This window comes from Xiphophorus maculatus, chromosome 18 (genome assembly GCF_002775205.1).
Source record: "Xiphophorus maculatus strain JP 163 A chromosome 18, X_maculatus-5.0-male, whole genome shotgun sequence".
Taxonomy (NCBI): Eukaryota; Metazoa; Chordata; class Actinopteri; order Cyprinodontiformes; family Poeciliidae; genus Xiphophorus; species Xiphophorus maculatus.
Window position 1 is genome coordinate 8,983,607 of NC_036460.1, and position 21,752 is coordinate 9,005,358.

Here is a 21,752-nt window from a genome sequence, read left to right on the forward strand (position 1 = left end):
TTTTGGTTTATCCACTCACAGCTTTATTCCACCACATCCGAGATGTGTTAAACAACAAAACATATGTTGATTCATAACATTGCAACTGACCCACTTTCTTAGTTTTGATATAATGTTATATGTTGATATATGTTTTCATCTCAGTCAGCTAATTACAGTTCCCTCATGAGGCTGATAAATGGATCAATACCAGAGAGAGAGTCTGGGTGGTTCACAGGTATTCAGTTGCTCCAAGGTCCAGAAGCCATTCAGGGTAAAGTTGTTTGATGGTATGTTGGTATTCCAGTCAATTTCTTCACACAGTCTGAAATAAAGCAGAAAATACAGTCCCTCCAAATACCAATCCATTCTTTTAGTCTGAGTCAGGTGTTAAACAGGCAGTACATGTGTGGAGCGGTCTGTTCTATTGAAATGGTTATAATCCAGGCCAGACTCCTATTCCTCTGGGTGAAATGTGCTCCTAAATCTCCCTCATTGTCAGCGTAACTGATGAAATTCAAAGGATCATCGGTGCAGTGTGACAGTAAAAAAGAGACGAAAAAAGGAAGAGCTCAGGTAATCATTTTTGAATTATTGCAGTTCACCTTTAGTTCTCCTCTATCAGTCGGAGTCACGTCAGAACTGATGGCTTCGGAGAGATGAGACTTTCTCTTCAGAATATCATGATGTGGCATACTGAGAGGATCAATCAGAACCTCATAGGGGACACCTGGATGAATCCAGGATGAGGGAATCTGGACGCTCCACATCTCAGGCTGGCCAAATGTCCCTGCAGATGGAAAATCACATTTTAACTTATGTTCTAATAAATTGCATTTAATGGTGCTGAACAAATTTGACTGTAAAAATGCAACTATTAAAATGTCATATTTCTGAATGACTTTCCCTGCAATGTGTTATGATGTGGAGAACATTTTGTGCTGTCCTAGATAAAAATGTAACTTTTCTCTACATTCATAACTCTACTAAAGGTTAATTATTTTTTTTTCTGACTTTTGCCTTACTTCTGGAACTTAATTTAAAAATAACAATGCAAAGGGTTTGATTTCTTTGAATGCAGAATGTCTGCTTCAGCCTGGTTATCATGCAAAAATCAATAGAGTGGTATTTAGTTGACAAATGACTCAAAGTGGGATCACAACATGCATCATAAACAGCTGTGCTCTTTTTTAAAGATGTATGGATTCATCTTTCAAGAGTTGTTAAACTCACTATCTGGAGAGATCAGTCAATCTTCTCCCTATCGGCCACATTCCCGGCTTGCCAAAGGAGATAACACAGCTCATGTTCTTACGCTTTTGACACCTAATTTATATACTTGATGACTGATTTGTGTTTGGCTGAGAGGTTTGAACAGATCTTTCTCTAGTGTGACAAAGTCAGAGCTTTGTTATTGGCTGCTTTTATTCAAGCTCTTGAAATACATTCAGGTGTAAGTTTTATATCTATTGCTCAAAATGCAAATACTGAAAATAGATTCAAGGCAAGGCAGGTTAAAATGTTCTGCATCTGGAAAAGGATTCATACCCTTATTTTATTTAACATTTTTTTTCACAATACAACCACCTTGCAGCTACAAATTTAAACATACTTTAATTGAGTTTTATATGACAGACCTACACATTCAATACTTTAAAGATCCAACTTACTGCATTAAAGTTGAATGTATTTTAATTAAGATTTTGACTACTTTTGAAAATCTAAACACTGACATTTTAGCCCATTTGTTTGTGTAAAACAATTAAAGCTTGGTTAGATTGAATCAACACTGTATTTGAGCATCAGTTTTCATCTTTTACCAGAGTGTCTAAATTGGATTAAAGTCTTTACTTTGACTAGGTCATTTTAACTCACACATATGCTTTGACCTACACCAACACATTTTAGCTTTGTGTGTTTACAGTTATCCCCCTTCACTATCCCAATTCTCAATTCTTTTGTAGCCTCCAAGATTTTTCAGTATTTTAGCTCCATGATCCATCTTCCCAAGATCTCTAACAAGGTTCTCCATCCTGACTGAAGGAAAACGTCGCCACCATGTTGCGAGTTTTATTTTAAGAGCCATAAGATTAAAGGGCCAAGTACAAATGGAGATCTATTAAGAGGTTTATGTTGAAGTTTCAAAAACCGTCATTCTTTCCATACATAAAATCCCCCCAAAATACATCCATATTTTTGGCTGTAGCATTACAAGGTATAGAAGGTTCTACAGGAGGAATATTTTTGACAGAAAATGTGTGTTACATGCTGTGAGTGATTTGCACTATAAATAGTCTAGGTCAAAAAGGTAAAGGTTCAGCTGGGAAGTCATTGTTAATAATACAGCAGATCAGAATAAGTGGCTGAATTGCAACTGTTGACACCCACCGATGAATTCTCCTGATGCACTCCAGAGCCTCACAGTGTGGTCAGTGGATGAGGTAAGCACCACTTGATCACTGGTGACAATCTGTAAGCTGGACCAGAAAAAAACAACAACATAAAAACATGATAAAACAACAGATGGCAGTTTTCTTATTGAAAATTCAATCATCCACACAGAGTTCAACAACAAGGTCAGATTTTGCAATGCTTTCAAAAAGTGCGAAAACCCGACAACTCTAGTTAGCATTTAAAGGCAGCATCACAGGCTGCTCATGTTGTCAGCTGAAGACCTTCCCACACATTGTTCCACACTGTGCCTACAGCTGCAGAACAACATTACCCTGCTGCCTCTACAGACACTGTGAACTGGAAATAATTAGCTCAATTTGGAGGAATTACTGGTAGTTAAAAGTTAGGTGTTAAAAAACATAACCAGTCACCTGACAAGATGATTTCGTAACAAACATTATGGTACACTGTGTATTTTTGGACTTTACATACCTGGTAATTGAGCTGGTGTGGGCACGCCAGCAATGTTCAGCTGAGTGAATTGTTAAAAACACAACAGGGAGAGACAGAAAGTCAGAGAAAAATGTTTCATAAACAATATCTATCCTCACAGTTTCACTGCAGGCCTAATTAAAGTCAAAAGTGAGGGAAGATGGGAAGCCAACCTCTGGGTGACCTTTGCTCTGGGTCAAACGTCTCCATGTTGTAAATATAGATGTAACCCATCCTGTCAGCAGCGTACAGCAGTGTCTTTTCATCCGTGATGTACAGTTTTGTTATTTTTTGTTGATATTTCGACTGTGTGGGAAACATGTAATGTCAACCCCCAAACAAAAAGCATTACATATGAGTCCGTTAATGCAAACTGTAATTGTCATTTAAGTTTTATAAAACAAAGATTAATAGAATAAAAGAGACAGTTATTTTCCAAATCAATCTTTCAAATCAAAGAAAACATTATGAATAAGAAGAGAGAAAGATGGGACAGAACTCCCAACAGATCATGCAAAAAAAAGAAGAAAAAAAGTTTTGCGAAAGATCCCTCCCTCTAAAAGGTCACAGCTGAACACATAAAATGAGTTCTGGAACAATTTCTTTTGAAAAGATAAAACAAATATGAAATTATTCAGACATAATAATGCAATGTTTCACATACAATAAAGATTAAACACAACCAGTCAGCACAAATGGCAGGAAGCTATCTTTAAGCATGCCTGAAAATCTACTGGGGTATGGCAAAAATAATAATAATGAAAAAATTAGATAAAAAGGCAAAGTGTTGCAACAAAGCAAAGTCCAAGAGTTCAATGAAATGAAACTGCACAAAGAAAACTGGGTCAAATTTTACCACTGCAATGAAAGACTGAAGAAGTGTTTTAAAAGGAGAATTTCACACTGATTCCTTGTTCAAGTTAGACTTATTTAGAATAGTGTAATATGTAATGTGAAATTTACTATTGTTCATAGAAGGGTTGTATTTAGCTAGATTTAAAATCTAATTAAGCTGTAACAATCCTTACTAAGTCCTGATAAAGATTTCAAATTTAAAAGGTGAGTTTTTACTCTGACTAAACCAAGGCTGGTGGGAAACTAAACAGCAGCATTAATTTTAATTTTACACATTTTCACAATGTTTCTTTCATCAGTGGAATTTCTCAAAGCACCATTTTTATTTCAGTTTTAGCAACTCTCTGTGCCTCATATTTCACCCATCTCACGAAAACCAGAGAATATGAGATGCACAATATTTACCTGCAGGAAAGATATCTACATGTTCTTCTCAACAAAAAATAGTAATGCTAAGCAAAGTACTCTATAATGGCTTTTCTATGTCTTTTTCCTGCCATTTGGGAGACAAAAGTAAAATAAGAAAAAAATGTATACAAAAAAAGAAAAGATAAATTTTAAATGTCTCACAACTTTGAAGCTGCTCACAAGCTTCCATCCATTGAGCACATCCCAGAGATTTACCCACCCTTTAAGAAACCAAATGAATAAATAATGCTGTGATGAAATAAACCGTGGAAAGTTGTAAAATGAAGTCATGTATTATTATCGTTTCTTCCAAGGCTAACCTCTGACTCCAGATGTCAGGAGAGCAGTAGTTGGAGACAGCTGCATCAGTCTTAAGTTTCTGATAAAAACCATGCTTGGAACACTTGTGTCCAGTCCTATTGTTAAAAAAATATTTCAGAGGTTTAATCCCATCTTATTGTGCAACCCCTCTTTATAGCTTCTAAATCACCTTTAGTGTTGTGATCTTCAGCTGAAAGAGGTCCAACAAACCGACAGCTTATAGACCCAGAATCTGTGTTCCAAACTATGATCTCTCCATTGTAGCTGCCGGTGGCCAGAAGAGAGGGAGGACACTGCACCACACAAAGGATGTCCTCTGTATGGCCATTTTGCTGCAGGCAGACAAAAACCCATCTTTTTAAACAGTTCAGTTTATTCCACAGCTCTGAATTTGACTATTTTTCTTATCACAATGAGTCATTGTAACAAAATATGAAAGTGCATTTAAGCTGGGGAGAAGAAATCTCTTTAAATGGACTGAAAAGTAACTTTTTGATAGCATAAAATAGCTTGTGGAGAGAAAACATAGAGTCTGCTGTGTTGGTAATGGTAAAATGTTATCAAACACTCAGCAGAACATTTATTCAGGAGTTATTATTATATTTCTGCAATAAGTGTAGATTTTATAGTTTACTGCATGTCAAACATTTGACGTACTTCATCTGTCTTTTGTGTAGAAAACAGGTGTAACTATTTTATCTTTTAAGTTTCCAATTTATGTGTTTAAAGATGTGCACCTTCCCATTTATCTGTGTGAATAAAGAAAACAAGCACTAAGTCAATCAAAAATATTTTCATTTAAGAAATTAACAGAATGAAGCACATAAGGTATAGTCCTCAAAGTTACTGTTGAAAAACAGACATTTCTGTCGTATTGTGCAGATGAAAAGATTGCTGGATGAAAAATATTTAAATTTATCTATAGCCATGGGCAAAACAAATCATGATGCCATAGCTTGTAGCTTGGTAGAAATAACTTTAAATTGTTTTTTCTGTATGATTTATTAAATCTCTTACATTGTTGTGGGGAAACTTTGGCACACTATTCTCTACAAAATTGCTTGACATCATGGAGGTTTGCAACACCTTGTTTTTGTTCGTTATCAGACATTCTGCTGTAGATTTACTGCTGTGTTTGGGGGTCATTGCCCTATTGATGAGCTGATATCAACCAAGCTTCAGTTGTCAAAAAGATGGCCTCACATTTCACACTAGCTTTACATAACAGAAAGCATTACAATGTTCATAAAGCATAATAACCTCGTAGCCAAGCAACTCTATTTTGATAGTATCCATCAGTATAACGACACAAACTTCTCTGGTTTGATAAGATTCAACTTTACAAAACTAAATCATAGTGTCATATTGTTTTCAGAGAGAAGAAGCTTCCTCCTTTAACTCTTCCTCCCCACCACTCCAATGACCTTTCTCACTGCAGAATAACAGGCTTCAGATTGTTCATAAATGGCCTCATAACCCTGTCTGGATTGATCAGAAGGCATAACTGCTTCTCTAATAGTTATTGCTGATGTCTTTTCATTTAGGCATGGTGTAATATGCTATTACAGATTTGATCACATTTGATAATAATTAATACGTTCATTTAATTGGCATCACTTAACTGCAATTTTCCTTAAATCCATAGGAAGTAGCAAAGGTGTATTTGCTTTTTTTTTCAAACTGGCAGTCATGGAAAATATCCTTTTTCTCATTGCAGTAAATGCCAACCAGTCTTCAATGTGCTTAATATATTCTGTTCAAGTGTACGACAACTGGATTAAGAGCTTGCTGGGTTAACACTAAATGATTTGAAACTGGGCTCACAAAACCAAACAGAAAAACCTCACAGTGAGAGTGAGACATGGAGGCTAAAGGGAAGGAGAGTCATACATATAAAACAAACCATTGATCTTCCTCCTGCAAGCCACTAATGAAAGGTTTCAGTAAGGCCCTCTGTAGATAATCAAAGGGGTCACTTTGCTTCTCAGTGACGGTAATGCAATATTTCTGAACTGATAATGGGCTTATATGTGGGTGAATCTAACCACCAGTTTCAATGTAAAAGAGGTCTCTGAAAGTCACCTCAACCAATGGATCATACAGCATTAGTGAGAATCAGCTCTCCCTCCAGAGAGAGCAGCAGCCTGCAGACAGAGATAACTTAAATGCATTACAGAGGCAAGAGCAGATAGAAAAACCATAGTCTGCTGTCTGACGCTTGAGAAAATGTATTGGGTGGTTGGTAAAGCATAACTCATCCAATATTTGTCAATTCAAATATGCAATTTTGTGTTTTAAATGTAAGAAATTACTCAAGAAAAAACAAAACAGTAAAAGATTTTTGAGGTAAAATTCGCTGCAAATTCTGCTGCTGGTAAAATAAGTTATGATGAAATATATTTCTGATTCAACCAAAAAAGTCAAAAAAATTAATTCTTTCAATATTTTGTATTTCCCAGAAATTACAAAACTCTTTTGGTTCTAGTTTTTGGAGGATTTTCTTTTCACTAACTTCAGTTTTCCAACTCAAGACTTATATTATTTAAGCTTTTGTGAATTTGATCAATAAAATAAATTAGTATCTCGTAGGAAGAATGCAAAAATTAAACACACAAAGATGATCATTATGAGTTTTCAATCCTTATTGGACACTGGAACATCCAGTCATTTAAAAAGAAGCACATTAGCTACAAAAAAGTTAACAAAAGAAGTAGAAATCCAAACAAAAGCAATATTTGTTTTCTGAATTAAAAGTTTTTATGCAAGTAAAAGGGAGTGACTGTGCAAAGAAGTCATGAATACATAATAAGGAATAAATAATCTTGGACAAAAGAAAACAGTGAAGCGGTGATGAAAGTCCTTTACTGTTTTTTTATTCCTTTCATTGCTGTTCTACTAGAGAGAAAACAAGAACAGTTTTTCTTCATAACCTCTCTGAGTTTTCCACTCAGAGAAAATGCAATTTTCAGGACATTTTTCAAACACAGTGTCCTCTGTGAATCTGTGTCAAAGACTGAGCCATGACGCTTTATCTAAATAAAAGTCCTTCAGGTTGAAAGGCAACTGAAACAATGGAGGTAGAGCATTGCCTTTACCTCTCCTGCACAGTGCAATGTGTACAAATGAGCTTCTCTGTTATAACTTAGAGCAAATTCTCAGTCAGCATCAATGTTTACTGCTTTTTAGAGCTCAGAGTAAAAAGCAGATACAAATACAAGAAACCACTAATTAGAGATAATTGTCATTATTAAAAATTAATTTAAATAGAATGGTAAACAACTAACCTGGGTACTTCAAAAGAGAGAATTAAGCAGTGATTTGGGGATTCTCATAGATGGATTTAATTATATTCACAAACAAGTTAAATAAAATATAATTATGTCTGTAAACACTATAGTAATTCATTTATGAAACATTAAATCTCTTCTTTACCTTGTACAAAATGCACAGCACTAAAGAGCTCCATGTTTGTTTTATTTGGCATAAAAAAACTGTAAAAGCCGACTGGATTATTGCTTTGGTCCACATGAACATCAATAATAAAGTTATTGCTGAACCAACTTTCTGCTTATATTCACCAAATCGTCTTTCCATGAAGACTGTGGTCTCTGGACATGATAAAGCTCCTCAGGAGAATCCTGAAAAAATTCAGATATTCAGTAAAAATCATTTAGCTTTTTTATCTCCCTGTATGAATAGAAAGGATTAGTAAAATCACTGGGGAAAAAACCTGATCTTAAAAAAAAGAGTTAGATGAAAGTGTGCACAGCTTTCTCGGTTGAGTAGTTCCTAATCAAATTCTGCTTGTATTCTGAATAAGTTCAGCTCCCAATAACAATGCAAAAATGCAAACGAAATTAACTAAAGGAAGAATTGTGCAATTGTAAAACTTATTGGAACGAGATTTCAAAATACAAACACAAAAATAATATACATTGGATTCTGACATTTACTCACGGAGTAAATGTCAATCCTCCGGTCTCTTCCGACAGCAATCACATATCTTCAGACAGAAATTGCACAAGCTCAGCATGGAATCAAAGTTATATTGAACAACTGTCAAATATCACATCATTACTCACGAATTTCCTTGTACTTTAAGAAAGGTGCAGCCACACACCTGATGGCATTTACCCTCTGATGGGAAATGAAAAAAATACATATACATTTTCATATTTATCCTTTTCTACAGCGATGAAACAAACTATACCCACCTTTCTTTAATGTCTTTATACAGTGGCCACTGTTGAAGTTCCATACCTTTATGTATCCATTACTTCCTCCTGTGATGAGTCTAAAGTAGCAAGAGCATATTATAAAATCGATGCATACAATTTTCTTTTTAATAAAAGGGAAATTATTCCTTATCCGTACCTTCTTCCCTTAATGTCAAATGTCATGCAGGTGATGCTGGTCAGGTCTGGTGTTGCAGTAAACTCAAAAACTTGACGCCCAGTATCAAAATCCCAGACTTTCACCACCTACAACCAAAAATACTATAAAATACATAATTTTTTATTTATCACAGTGTATGTTTCTGCACCAAAGGAAAGTGTCTTGCTAAAGTACTCACGTGCTTCTCCTTAATCTATTTTTTTTTTACATTACAACCACTACATTTTGTGAAAGGGAAAAACAACATACAGTGCCCTGTGAACTTATTCACCACGCATAGCATTTTTTTGCTACCTCACAAGCTGGACTTAAAATGGATTATTTTATGGAGCACACAATCATCTTGTGTGCTCCCCTCACAAGATGCCACCCTGAATGGCTGCCAATGTTATCCACTGGAGATAGGAGATCCACTGCATCTCCTAGATGCCTTTTGGCAAACTCAAAACGAGCCTTTCTGTTTTTGTCTGTAAGTAAAGGCTTTTTTCTGGCCACTTGTCCATAAAGCCCAGTTTTATGAAGCGTATGGCTTATTGTGGTCGTATGGAGAAATACTAACATTTCTAATTTAATGTGGCAAAATGTTAAAGAAGTTAAAGGGAGTATGAATACTTTTGCAGCCCTTATTAACTCACAGCCTCCTCGCTGCAGCTCACAACCTGCCGGAACTCCTCGCTGTAGCCACAGCACATTACAGCCTCATCGTGAGAAACAGAGATGCCACTGTGAGGTTTTGGCCTGACGGGGCAAAGACGAGATAAAATCAATGAAAGTGATATTAAGATCAGGGAGCAGCAGACACTATCAAATATAAATGTGTCATCCCCTTTAGATCAGTTCATCCACGGAACATTTTCAATGTACTTTAAAGTGCACTGGTATCTAGAAATAGAAGAAAACTGAGTGTAAAGGCAAAAACAGCCAACCTCAACATCAAGGGGAGAACAGCTATGCCGTCTGCTGCGATGTACAGAGATCTCATGGCAGGGGAATAGGAGCATGCAGATACATCGCCATGAATCCCGCTGGCTGTGGGGTCGGCTGCGAACAGGCAACACTGATCTTCAATGTGCCAAATCTGACGTGAGAGCACAGCGAGATTTAAAAACTTACTAATGTAATGAAGGCTACAACTAAATTTAAAACCAGTAAAATTTTCAATGTATTTAGGAGAAATTTTAAGTCAGAAATAGTGAATGGATGTGAAGGAGAGGGAATAATGCATTATCATTTTTTACAAATAATAATCTTTAAATATTTGTGTGAATTTCTATTTAGTCCAAATAAAATCCAATGCAAGAAATTGTCTTCAAAGGTTGCCTAATGAATCAGCAGAGATCCCCTGTTTAATTTAATCTCACTCTAAACATGACTGTTTGGTTCCAAGGAGGCCTCAGACATTTGTTAGAGATAATCAATAAACAAACATAATCACAATGAAACTGGGTGGTTGCCCAGTGACGTGTGAAGGTTTTTTTTTTTCCAAGTGGCTACAAGGTCACTATGAAATCTGATGAAGCTTTAGATATTTTGCACAGGAGAATGGACAAAAATGGGTAGCACTGTAAAGAGACATGGCCTATAAAACTTGCAGCAAAATGTATTTCTACAAAGTATTGACTCAGGGGAGCTGAATACCAATGCAAGCCACAGTTTCAGAGTTTTTATTTGTGAAGAAAAATTGAAAAGTGAATTTTGCTCCACTTCACAGTTATATGATGCTTTCTTTTGGTCTTTCATTTATAATCCATTGACGTCTGCACAGTATTAGTGTTACAAAATATACAAAAGGTAAATGTTAAAAACATTTTTTTTGCAAGGTGCACTTGTTTTTTTTATTTTATTTTCTTATTATTTAGATAATAATTAAGTTTGATTTTCATATTTCTGCATGTATTTAATTTTTTTTTACATCAGATATGTTTATATTTGTAATTGTCAAATAGCATTTGACACATTGACATTTTTCCTTGGGGATCAATACACTTAATTTTAATTCTGTATTATAAATGTATGACTTAGATTAAAAGATGAAAGGTAAAATGCATGATTATTTTAGGCAAAAACAAGTATAATTAAATAAGGTGTTTTACAACTACTGTATTATTTTAGCAATGTCTGTATATAAATCTTTAAAATGTGTTCCACATTTGCGATCTTAATTAAAATATTAATGGAAAAACTCATGAATCACCTTCACAGTGTTGTCCCTGGAGATGGAAAAGATCCGACCATCCTCTGATGAGATGAAGAGGGAGAAAATGGGAGCAGAGTGGCCTTTTAAAATACCAGTGGGTTTTCTAAGGAGAAATTAACTGAATCAGTAGGATGAGGAGGAGGAGGAGGTGTAAATTTAATTTTAATGATGCTTGTCTGAAAAATGGCCATCTGAATTCAGGTTCCTCACTCTGAGAAATATGGGTTCCACAGGCGTATGAGTCTGTCCATGCCGCCGGTCACCAGCAAACTGTGTTTCTGACAAAGGTCAAAAGCCTTCACACCTTTGTAGATAGAAAAAATGGTCTGATCCCCGGATGCACGGACATGTGGAGTCCAGCTTAGTTGGATCTTCCTGTTTTTACCCTCGTAGCACGCCTCTCTGATCTCCCTAAGCTGCTGTGCAGAATCTGTTGAAGGCAGCATACAGCCTCAAGAAGAGAGAGGAAAAAAGGAAAAGCGTCACACTACAAGAGATAGCATCAATCAAAGTGTGCTTCTGGAGCGAGGGTAAGTCATTATCAGAATAAATGACCAAACTTGCCAGTGAACATGCCCACATACAAGGTGATCACACTCTCACATAAACAGACAGACTGGCATTGATTGGTGAATTTGTGATAGATCATGAGTCATCCCTCATAGATCTCCAAGCAGACTGACCAATGCCCTGCACTATGTTTAATTACATTACAGTCCAAAGAGAACAAAGTCAATATGCAACATTAAGTGCTTAATACTAGGTTAATTTATATTGTGAGAAGAAAGAAAGCCAGAAATCAGAAAAAAAGGCTTTACCTAAAACAAGAGAAGAGGCATCTTCATTTGATGACGAGACAACAGCTTGAAAATTGTGAAAATATTTTACCTAAAAAAAGAGACAAGCGTTTGTATTTCAGAATTATCACAGCTAAAATGATTATTCTTTTTTTTGGCAACTGTCAACCATGGAAACTTCCCTTCAGAGAGAATTAACAGGACTGTGTGGAAAAAATGAGAATAAACCTGGAACTTAAAATATTTACAGTTGGGCTTTTGTAACTTCTGTTGCTGTTTTCCTGTTGATTTATTCATTTGTTTGACATGTCATTAATTTGTATGCTTATTTTTTTATTTGTGCTGGTATTAGCTGTCATGATTTCAATTCAGAGTATGCCTACGAACAAACAATTGTTTCTAGACAACAATTGTTGTGTCTCTTTGGCAGAAAGGTGTGACTGCCTAGACACACCTTTCTTGTGTCTAGGCAGTCACAAGAAAAGCATTTGTGTCTGCCTACATTTGGCGAGACTTACAAGCTCACCAGGAATTTTACATTTTAAAATTTAGGCAAATATGTGTTATATATTGACAATATTGACTAAAATGACTATAAAATAACATTACTGATTATACAACCAGATTCCATGCAAGTAGACATGAGTGTACTTGTTTGTTACATAACAGGTAAAGAAACTATTAGATTCCATTGTATCCAAAACGTTTTGATCTACAAAAGTAATATCTCATTGTTTCTTAGCAATGTGATTTAGTGGACTAGCCACACTGATGAAATTGAAACCGGTGTCTGAATGACCTTTAACCATTTGGGTAATTTGTACGGGTGTGTGTGTAGGTGGATGCATGTGGGGGTGGGCATGAATGTGTCACCTGAAGGTGCAACCTTGTTAGAATGGTGAAATTGGCAGAAACCTTGCAACACAGTGCCCAAGAGCAACAAAGGGAAGGTAGCAGCTCTAAGCCCCCTGACAGATTAGCTATATGCAAGACAGAGAGGTAGGGCAGCAGTGAAGCACAATATCAGCAGTCACAGGGCCAAAGAGGTACAAGGAGAGATGCAGGGCACCAAACCCCTGATCCAGCCCCACTGCCACATTTCCTATTTCAAGCCAAGCTCAGAAGTAACCATGGCAGCCAGGTGCCCACACCAAACCTTGGAGGAAAGACTGTCCAACACTCCAGAGAGGAACACCAGACCAACTGGCTGGAACGCAGAGGAACCAAAGAAGGAGGGATATAGTGCCATCCCATCCAACCAGATAGCCCCAGGGAGGCCCAACAAAGCATTACACAAATCCTCAAACCCCTTCCCAACGCTAAACCCTCTTCCACCCCAACCATATCCCCACATTCACCAACCCAAAGCCGGCAGCTGCACCAAGTTTCTCAGTGCACTCAAATCATTCAAATCAAAACATTCTTTAGTTTTTAATTCGTTACAGTAAATTATCTCCAGCACAATTTTTTTTTACTTGGAGCTGCATAATGGAGCACTGCTGTCTCACAGTAAGAAGGCCCTGTGGTCTGATCCATCCTGAATAAGTGTTTGGACACATGGCTCTGTCCTGAGTACTTTTGTACCCTGTGACGGAATTGCAATCTGTGCACGGTTTATCCCGCCTCTCGACCATTGACTAGAAATAGGCACATATACTCAACAAACAAGGATTAGGGGGATTTAGAAAATAGGTGGAGGGATATTTGACTTGGCTTAAGACTCAGTACAGGCTGAAAACAAAATGGAAAACAGAGTGAGTTATTTTTAAGGTGAAAGAAGGACTCCGGAGGTGAGAGAATTTCATATAAAGAAAAAAATCCAAAACACAAGAAGGCTTGTAATTGCAAAATATTATTGGCTTGACAGATTTTTATCAAGTTGAAAGACACACGAGGGCCCAACTGGACTGAATCACTGAATCATTGGTAACTTGGTCAGGACTAGTCTTCATTTCATGCATGCAAATGAAATGAAGCCTTGCTCCTCAAGCATAACTGAATAATATGATCGAAAACCAATTTTTAGTTATTCAATTCAAAAAGGCATTTTATGCACAGCATGTGTTGAATTCGAACTGGAAGTCGACGACAAATTAAATTCTTCTCTGGGCCTCCTACAATTTCAGTATGGCTCTGCCCAGAGAGACCAGACACTAATTTTGCTATAAAAATATTTAAAGCAAAAATGTTTAAAACCTTTTTTTCCTCTGGAGACTTCTTAAAGCAAAAAGCAAAAGCAAAAATGTTGAATCTCTTGAAAATGATTGCAAAAAGAACTCAGAAAAACTGCATTTTGCTTTAAAATGTCAATAAATTTGGAAAGGCATTTTTAAAAGATATCTAATTTAAGATTTACTTGAAACAACCAAGAAAAGGAGACAAAAACATAATCTCACCTGTGTCACCCAGTCATGATGAACCTTCCATCTGACAAATGTCACGTTTTTGGAAAGCACAGCATTTTTAATAGCAATATTAGGCACATTTTCAGCCTTTGGTAATCTGTTCCACAACCTGTGAAAGGAGAAGTTCAGTCATTCATTCAAGTTTGAAACTGATCATCTGAGAGATTCAGCGTCGCACACCACATAAAGTGTGTTTGATTGGTGAGACCTGCAGTGAGGCAAAGGTATAATTTTCCATCACACACTGTGTTTGTGTGGACGTGGCGACATAACCATAGGCTCTACTTTTTATTATAAGGTCTCCCACTAATCCTCTGTATAGCCTCATAACGATTTCTCAGCTGTGACAGACATGGCATGAGTCAAGCGAATGAGTCTACTTTTGATGGCTCATTTCACCTTTTAACAGATCCTCAAAATATTTAAGGAAAACTGCAATTGGGATGGATTAGCAGATAGTTTATTTCAACTCATATCTAGGGGTTCACAGATGTTCAGCTCAGCTTTTTATGCTAATAACAATTATATAATAATTTACTGATAATTCTTGTACCAAAGATTGTTGCGTCTTGAGAATACATCACATGTCAAATATAAAAACCGCAGGTGAAAGTATTTCTCTTTTGACAGATTCTATGTTCAGACGAACACTTATACCGAGTGTTTGGTATAAGGTTCTTATTTTATTTGCATATTTCCTAATTATCATGCTGTGTGATTTCAATTACCCTGATGTTTTCCAACTGTCGTAAGGCTCAGACACACAGGAGACTCTGCTTCACACCTTCAAAAACATTATTTTAAAATTTTGGAAGAAGTTGTCCCTACTGTTTTTGAAAACTAATTATTATTCTCCTTTTTTAAAGGGTTGTATCGCACATAGTTTGTTATCCTATTTATCCCTTAACCAATGAATAATGACCATTGATAAAAATTTGCATTTAAGACAAGAATATTAATTATTTTTTTATGTAGCTGTATCAATTTATAAATACAAAGATTTCTTTTTTAATTGTGGTTTTTAATTATCCTCTTTTGATTCTGATGTAGAAGTTTGCATGAAAGGCCTCTCTGAGTGCCATTGCCCCCTGCTATGAAAGGTCACTTTCCTTAAGAATAATAAAACTCAATACAAATGGAAATTAATGCACCGCTTATGTCTCTTACAGTTCTGATTACAGAATAAAAATGTGTAATGGTGCTAAATGAATATTAATAAGGTAGTAGGTCCTCATAACAGCAACATTACCTGAGGGTGTCCTCAGCAGGGAACAGCAAAATGATGGTAACACATCCCTGAAACACAGACACATTAGCGGCCTCCTGCAAAGAGCTTATATTTTTACAGAAGTGGACAGTGATACAAAAATCTGTAGTGATGTAAAAGAAAACTTACTTTAAAATGCTTAACAGTGCAAACCGAGGTGCAAAAATATGAAATTATGTACAAAATCTGGTATGTTTAAGCATTACATTTAAAAAACATATGGAAATAAATAACCTACCAACAAATGAGCAAATTAAGGGATAGAAACAAATATTTTCTCACTGTGTTTTGTCATTCTTGACTTATGTGTTGGAGTACAAGCTACTTAAAGGGATTAGAAAAAAATATATATTAAGTTCCCCTTCAAATGGCACAACAGGCTCAGAAGACAGAAAACAACATTAGGACAAAATCTGTGCATCTGAAACGTCTCCCTTTACCAACAAAACTTGTACTCAAGTGGAAAGATAATAATATTCCTCCACTAAAAGTATGAAGTTGTTGAAGTAAAACTATTCCTACAAGTATGGCTTGTGATGTCACACCTCTGCATGTCGGTTATGTAATTTGATTAGGACTTACCTCCATGTCTCCATATAGAAAACAACATTTATCAGAGCCAATGTAGCTGCATAGCAAACAAACAAAGTAAACACATCAAGTAAAGAACTGTAGAGTAATTTTTAAGATCTTATGCAGCTCACCTGTAGCTTAAAGTTAAAGGTATAGTTTCCAGGCCGCTGATCTGGCAGTAAGGCTCTAAAGTGGAAAGTTCATAAAACTGAATCTCTCTGTCCCTGAAAAATAAAGTGCTCAAGCAGATTAAATCTAAATCCAACTTCTCATTAATGAGAAAAAATCTCAGTGAGGTCAATAAAAAGTTCTCACCCTGTTCCGATCATCAGGTTGTTGTATTCTGACATCATAGTGAAATCGGTTATCCACTTTGAACTTCTTTTGCCAGATCCCTGACTCTACAAACAGGACCAAATAAAATTTAACAATTGAGAACAGAGTTTTGCTTAAAACAAATTTAAATGTATTTGTACTGTTCTCCACCACTAATTTAAAGGCTTTGGACCCTACCTGTTTAGTAGTAAGTGAAAAATTAATCAACATATTTGATTTGTATTTGCTTCAAGATTTTAATGATGACATTTAGTCAAAATGTAATGTTTATTACTTGTTTCATAATTGATGAGTTATGTTTTTATGATGCACATCACTTTGAACTGTCTTATTGCTGAAATGTGTCATACAAATAAACTTGAATTGACTTAATTTTATTAACTTCAGTGTTAGAGTAGATAATAAATCCCTAACCATATTTGAATAACAGCCTGTCATCTGGACCAACGTCTTTAAAGGTCTGTTTTGTTAGCATGGATATGCACACTGGTCTATAGAAATAGGACATCCCTGGGAAGTTTCAACACTAACAACAAAATTCTAAATTTAGCTAAATAAAAGAAACAAGTTCACTTTATGAAAGACATAAACATTTTAGACAATTCTCATTTCACCCTTTTGGAATGTCGTATATTTATATTTCTGAACGGTTTGTCCAAGTCTTTTTAGGTTCTTTGGGTTAAACATCTTGTTCCCACCATCTATCATTTTGCATCTGCTTTGAGAACATTTTATAACCATTTTATCAACCAATAACTTTACTTTATTATAAGGTCATAGTTTGCAGAAAGGCTACAAAGAATTGAATCCCTGTAATATGCATGTTTAGTCTTATTTAATTAGTCAGAAACCTTGTTTGTCAGATTAAAATCACCTTTTGGAAAAAACAAACAAGCCTTAAAGCAGGTATTAAACACACTGTTTATTAAGCACTAATTTATGTACAAAACTGTTTTTATTGGGCTGATTTAATATTCTGATCTTAAATGTAATGTTTTAATTAGCTGTAAATGAAAAATAATTATAGTTCACTGAAATAAAGGCTTAAAGCTATAAGAATATGTGTAATTAAGCAATATATTGAGTTACACAGTGTATATTGAGCTATGGAAATGAATTAATATTTCATTAAGATTATAATATATTAAATAGGTCTGACTATTCTCTGTTTTTGCTTTATGAGATGTTGTTTTTCTTCCAACTACTTTAGGTGTTTTAAGAATAGATTTTTTTTTTAATCCTTCATTAATAAATTAATTAACATTCCAGGAGCAATTCTAAAAGCTAATACCTACAAACATGTGCTTGGTCCTCTGAGGTTTAAGGTCAGGACTCCACTGACAAATGAATCCATCTTCTCTCATTGTTAACACGCCGCCATCGTGGGTGGAGTGGATGTTGACTACAGGAACGCCATGTCCGCCATCGCTCATGATGGCTGGCAAATGAAAGGCGACCTTCTTCCTGCGCCTCACAGTTTCCATCTTTGCTTTGTACTGCTGGAGCAGATAGGTGGAGAACTCCATCTGCATCACACATCACATTCCTTCCTTTGTGAAAAGTGTCCAAACATGTGGAGATTTACTGAGATACATCTTTAATGATTTGTCTACTATTTTATGTGCGCAAATAACTACTTATTTCTCTGTATCATAAGATGTCTTACTAGGTAAAATTCAAAGACTGTTATATACAGTGATCTTGACACTACAGAGGCAACTATATCCCAAGGTACTATGCTGATGTCTGTCCCAGTTACAATTGATCAATAAATACCAGCTCAAATATAGTTGCCATTTTTTCTACAGATATATTTCATACTATGCTCTTTTATACTCAAACAGAACTTGAATGACTCACCCATGAAATCCTTCCTTGATCAGAGTAATCAATCTTTTTGAACAAACTATATATCTCTTCATTGCTCTGTGAGATACAAGAAACGAAAAAAGAAAATTAACCTTCTTTCTAAATTTACATTGCCTTGATACAACCACAAACTGAAAAATATTTGATTGGAATTGTATGAGATGGACCAACACAAACTGGAAATTAAAAAAGAAGACACATCACAAATTAAATTTAAAAAGTTTGATGTTAATTTGTATTTAGCCTCATTTGGAGATATGTTTTTATAACATTTTTACCCATGGAGGCACTTTTTTTTCTTTCTTTTTAAAATACATCAAGCTCAGTAAAATTAAATAAAGAGCATATCAACAGTAATTTTTTGTCAAGCTGTTTGCTCAGGGTAATTATGCTACTGGAAGATGAACCTCTCCACCTCTTTTGCTATCTCTAATAGGTTTTCTTCTAATATAACTAAATATTTAGCTACATTGATCTTCCCATCAACTCTCATATTATCCCTGACTGTGGTTAATAAAAGTGTCCCCACAACGTGATGCCCGCATCACCATGTTTTACAGTGAACCTGTTTGCTGTGTGTGTTGCAAATGAGATTTATTGTTGCCTTACTTTCAGGTGACTTCTGAAAATCATAATCTTGATTGTGCTCCAAAATTATACGCTACTTTGTGTTGGTGTTTCATTTAAATTTTTTTTAATCTATCGAAATAGTGTTTGTTTTAATAAAACAAAATGTGAAAAAAATAATAATAATTAAATCACTTTCCAGGCTGTATGCCAATACTTGTGAAATTATGGTCAAATGATATAAAAATAATTATTGTCTTACCATGTCAGAAACATCCAAGCACTTTTTCAGTATATGTCCAAAATTCTTTGCATCAGTGTACCCTGCCCCACTCACATCAGATTCCTTTGTATGAAAATTATAATGTGATGTGATAATTTTTACATGGGTAAAATTTGAAAGGTATAATTTTCAAAGTACCTCAAAGGATAATTTCAGTTCCTGAAGTTCATCTAACGATATCTTTTCATTGATCTTGAGATAAAAGGAGAAACAGAAGTTACAGCATTAATCATAATTATAGAGATAACTTCATGAAACACTTTGGCCACTTGAAAGATTTTAGTTGAATATTTATTTCGGGTCCAGACAGATCCACTCACCAGGCAGTTCATAAAGTCAGAGTGCTAAAAGGAGAAATGAATGACTTAATTTGATCATTAATAATCAGCAGATATGGGCAGGGCTTCACCTTTGCCTATCAATGACCCTAACAAGCGCGTTAGAGCCCTCAGCCAGATAACAGGCCACGCTCTCCGAGTTAACAACTCTTCTAAGTTTTTCAGCTGTTTCCTAGCAACTGATCCTTCATCTTGGAAGCTGTTTGATCTACCATTAATAAATAACAGGAATAAACAGCTTAATTCCTCAAGGATGTAACTAGAGCTGAAGTCTCCCCACGGTATTCCCTGAATTTATAAGATAACTGTTTAATCACTCAAAGTGATGAAAATGGTGAGAGCATTCGCATACACTTGACTGCTTTCCAAATCCCTTCATAGGAGATGCATAACTTTGAACTCCTGAGCCTGCTTCTCTTAATCTGTTATGGCACATTGCTTGCTACATTAAGCAGGAGAGTGTGACTGACATCTGCAACGGAAACCCAGAAACTTGAGCAATGCATTGGCAGCCCAGCCTCCTGCATCATTTTATCGTTTCTGTCAGCTCAGAAGCTCAAATTCGAATTTCCTGGGAAACCTTTTATGAAGTTGGCTCGACTATAGCTTGAAGTGCTTTGGGGCTCTGGGAAGATTGCCCTGCCTGATGTACTGTCAGGCTGTGTGCAAACTGGTCATGAACTTTATTTATGTAAATTAGTAAAGCATTATATCGTTTTCTGATAGCTGAGACCAAGCTGGGAAACAGAAGTGCTGCAGCATACTAGTGACATCTTCTGGCTAAAAGTCGAAGCTCCTCAAAGAAGGCCCATGTAAGGACTGAGTAACAGTGTTACTAAATTAGCACAAGATTTTTGAGACAGAGATACTTGTTTCAGTACTGTACCTCAAAGTGATGTGTTGAAAATGCACAGTGCTGCAGTTGTCTCCTGATTTTAGATTCTTCCATTGAGTGTCTTCTATTGTTCTGTTTCAGCAGCTCTCGCTCCAGCCATGCTGGTGTTTCCCTTATCCTGATCCTCTGCTTTGTACTCCCCAGTTCAGAGAAGATGCTGTAGGATTTCACATTATAATCAAATGTTTGTTTTCATCTTTTGACAAACTTGCTATGGCTCTTACCTAAAGAAGGTGAAAGAAGTTCATGAAACAGTTCGTGTTGATTCAAACCTTTTTAGGGATATGGAGTCTCATTGTGTTTAACGGTAGAAATATACGGCCAGAGTGTGTATACCCCTTAAACCATTTCATAATTTGTCATGTCACAGCCAGAAAGATCTGTTTTCATTTAGGTTTTTGTGCTCAACCAACACAAAGAAAAAGATGCGAGATAAAAAGGCAAAGGACAAACAATTTCCAAAGCTTGTTTTGCAAATAAATCCCTTAACATAAATAAATACCAGGGATACCAGAGATAAACAATATGCCAAGTATGGAACAATAACAGTAACACAAAAATCAAAGTCCCACAGATTATGACAGGGTTAGGCTACAAAACAACATACCAAGCTTTGGCCATCTCACAGAGCACTGTTCAATTTATCATATTTGTATGTAAAGAACAGGCCACCACAGCAAACCAACACCGTCACATGGTCCACCTAAACTATCAGAGAGCTTTAATCAGAGGGGCATCTGAGAGCCTCTCATCATCAAAATCTCATAAAAATGCATCTAAGTGTGTAGTAGCATGACAAAATGTGAAAAAGATCAAGGGGCAGGAATACTTTTGCAACACATTGCAACAGTATTCTCCAGAGATCAAATTTCCTGCAACTCTGCGTATTGCTTTAAGAGCCATGACAACAGAAAACATTTCTTTAGATTTAAACAGAAGTAAAAAAAAAGGTCTGAAATGTATCTCTCAACCAAACAATTAAAGAACATCTAATCAAAGATTAGTTTTAGGATTTTTTTCACACACAATTGTCTATAACATGAGAATAAGGAATACCTCGTCATATGTATGCTTTCCAATCTTCCTAAAGCTGATGAAGGGCGGGTGGTTTTCTCCTGTTGCATTCTTGCCAAAAATATTTAAAGCTGTTGTGACCTAAAAACTAAGGGACAAAAAATTTCTTCAGTCCATCCACCAAACAGCCATTAGACAAACAGATTCCACATTTGTCTACCTGACACAGGATCTAGTATTACACCTGAACAAAGCAGGTGGTAGATGGTAACCAAGAAACCAAGTGACAACTGAAACCACAAAACTGAAAGCATTGCCCCTCTACATACAAAGAAAGAAACAACTACCATCAAACTCAGAGCACACT

The 21,752-nt window shown here is 35.8% G+C and overlaps 1 protein-coding gene across 3 annotated transcripts in view; it reads right to left on the bottom strand.

The window, feature by feature from the left end:
* LOC111611963 (WD repeat-containing protein 64-like) overlaps positions 1 to 21,752 on the bottom strand; it is a 26,639-nt gene continuing 4,887 nt past the window's right edge. Inside the window, exons 5-33 of one of the 3 annotated variants that reach the window (XM_023351155.1) lie at positions 21,428 to 21,533; positions 20,363 to 20,528; positions 19,277 to 19,330; positions 19,118 to 19,201; positions 18,280 to 18,345; positions 17,715 to 17,945; positions 16,399 to 16,484; positions 16,215 to 16,307; positions 16,093 to 16,138; positions 15,493 to 15,539; positions 14,235 to 14,352; positions 11,860 to 11,929; positions 11,252 to 11,492; positions 11,039 to 11,144; positions 9,771 to 9,922; positions 9,480 to 9,582; positions 8,824 to 8,930; positions 8,664 to 8,743; positions 8,532 to 8,586; positions 8,407 to 8,452; positions 8,028 to 8,087; positions 4,619 to 4,781; positions 4,449 to 4,544; positions 4,291 to 4,349; positions 3,039 to 3,171; positions 2,866 to 2,905; positions 2,368 to 2,456; positions 585 to 769; positions 1 to 304 (exon numbers count right to left, since the gene is read on the bottom strand). In XM_023351155.1, the coding sequence (XP_023206923.1) occupies positions 296 to 304; positions 585 to 769; positions 2,368 to 2,456; positions 2,866 to 2,905; positions 3,039 to 3,171; positions 4,291 to 4,349; positions 4,449 to 4,544; positions 4,619 to 4,781; positions 8,028 to 8,087; positions 8,407 to 8,452; positions 8,532 to 8,586; positions 8,664 to 8,743; positions 8,824 to 8,930; positions 9,480 to 9,582; positions 9,771 to 9,922; positions 11,039 to 11,144; positions 11,252 to 11,492; positions 11,860 to 11,929; positions 14,235 to 14,352; positions 15,493 to 15,539; positions 16,093 to 16,138; positions 16,215 to 16,307; positions 16,399 to 16,484; positions 17,715 to 17,945; positions 18,280 to 18,345; positions 19,118 to 19,201; positions 19,277 to 19,330; positions 20,363 to 20,528; positions 21,428 to 21,495 (2,853 nt within the window). In that variant the 5' untranslated portion in view covers positions 21,496 to 21,533 and the 3' untranslated portion in view covers positions 1 to 295. Of the gene's footprint in view, positions 770 to 2,367; positions 2,457 to 2,865; positions 2,906 to 3,038; positions 3,172 to 4,290; positions 4,350 to 4,448; positions 4,545 to 4,618; positions 4,782 to 8,027; positions 8,088 to 8,406; positions 8,453 to 8,531; positions 8,587 to 8,663; positions 8,744 to 8,823; positions 8,931 to 9,479; positions 9,583 to 9,770; positions 9,923 to 11,038; positions 11,145 to 11,251; positions 11,493 to 11,859; positions 11,930 to 14,234; positions 14,353 to 15,492; positions 15,540 to 16,092; positions 16,139 to 16,214; positions 16,308 to 16,398; positions 16,485 to 17,714; positions 17,970 to 18,279; positions 18,346 to 19,117; positions 19,202 to 19,276; positions 19,331 to 20,362; positions 20,529 to 21,427; positions 21,534 to 21,752 lie in introns of those variants that run through there. The other 2 variants (XM_023351156.1, XM_023351157.1) reach the window with 2 other exon arrangements.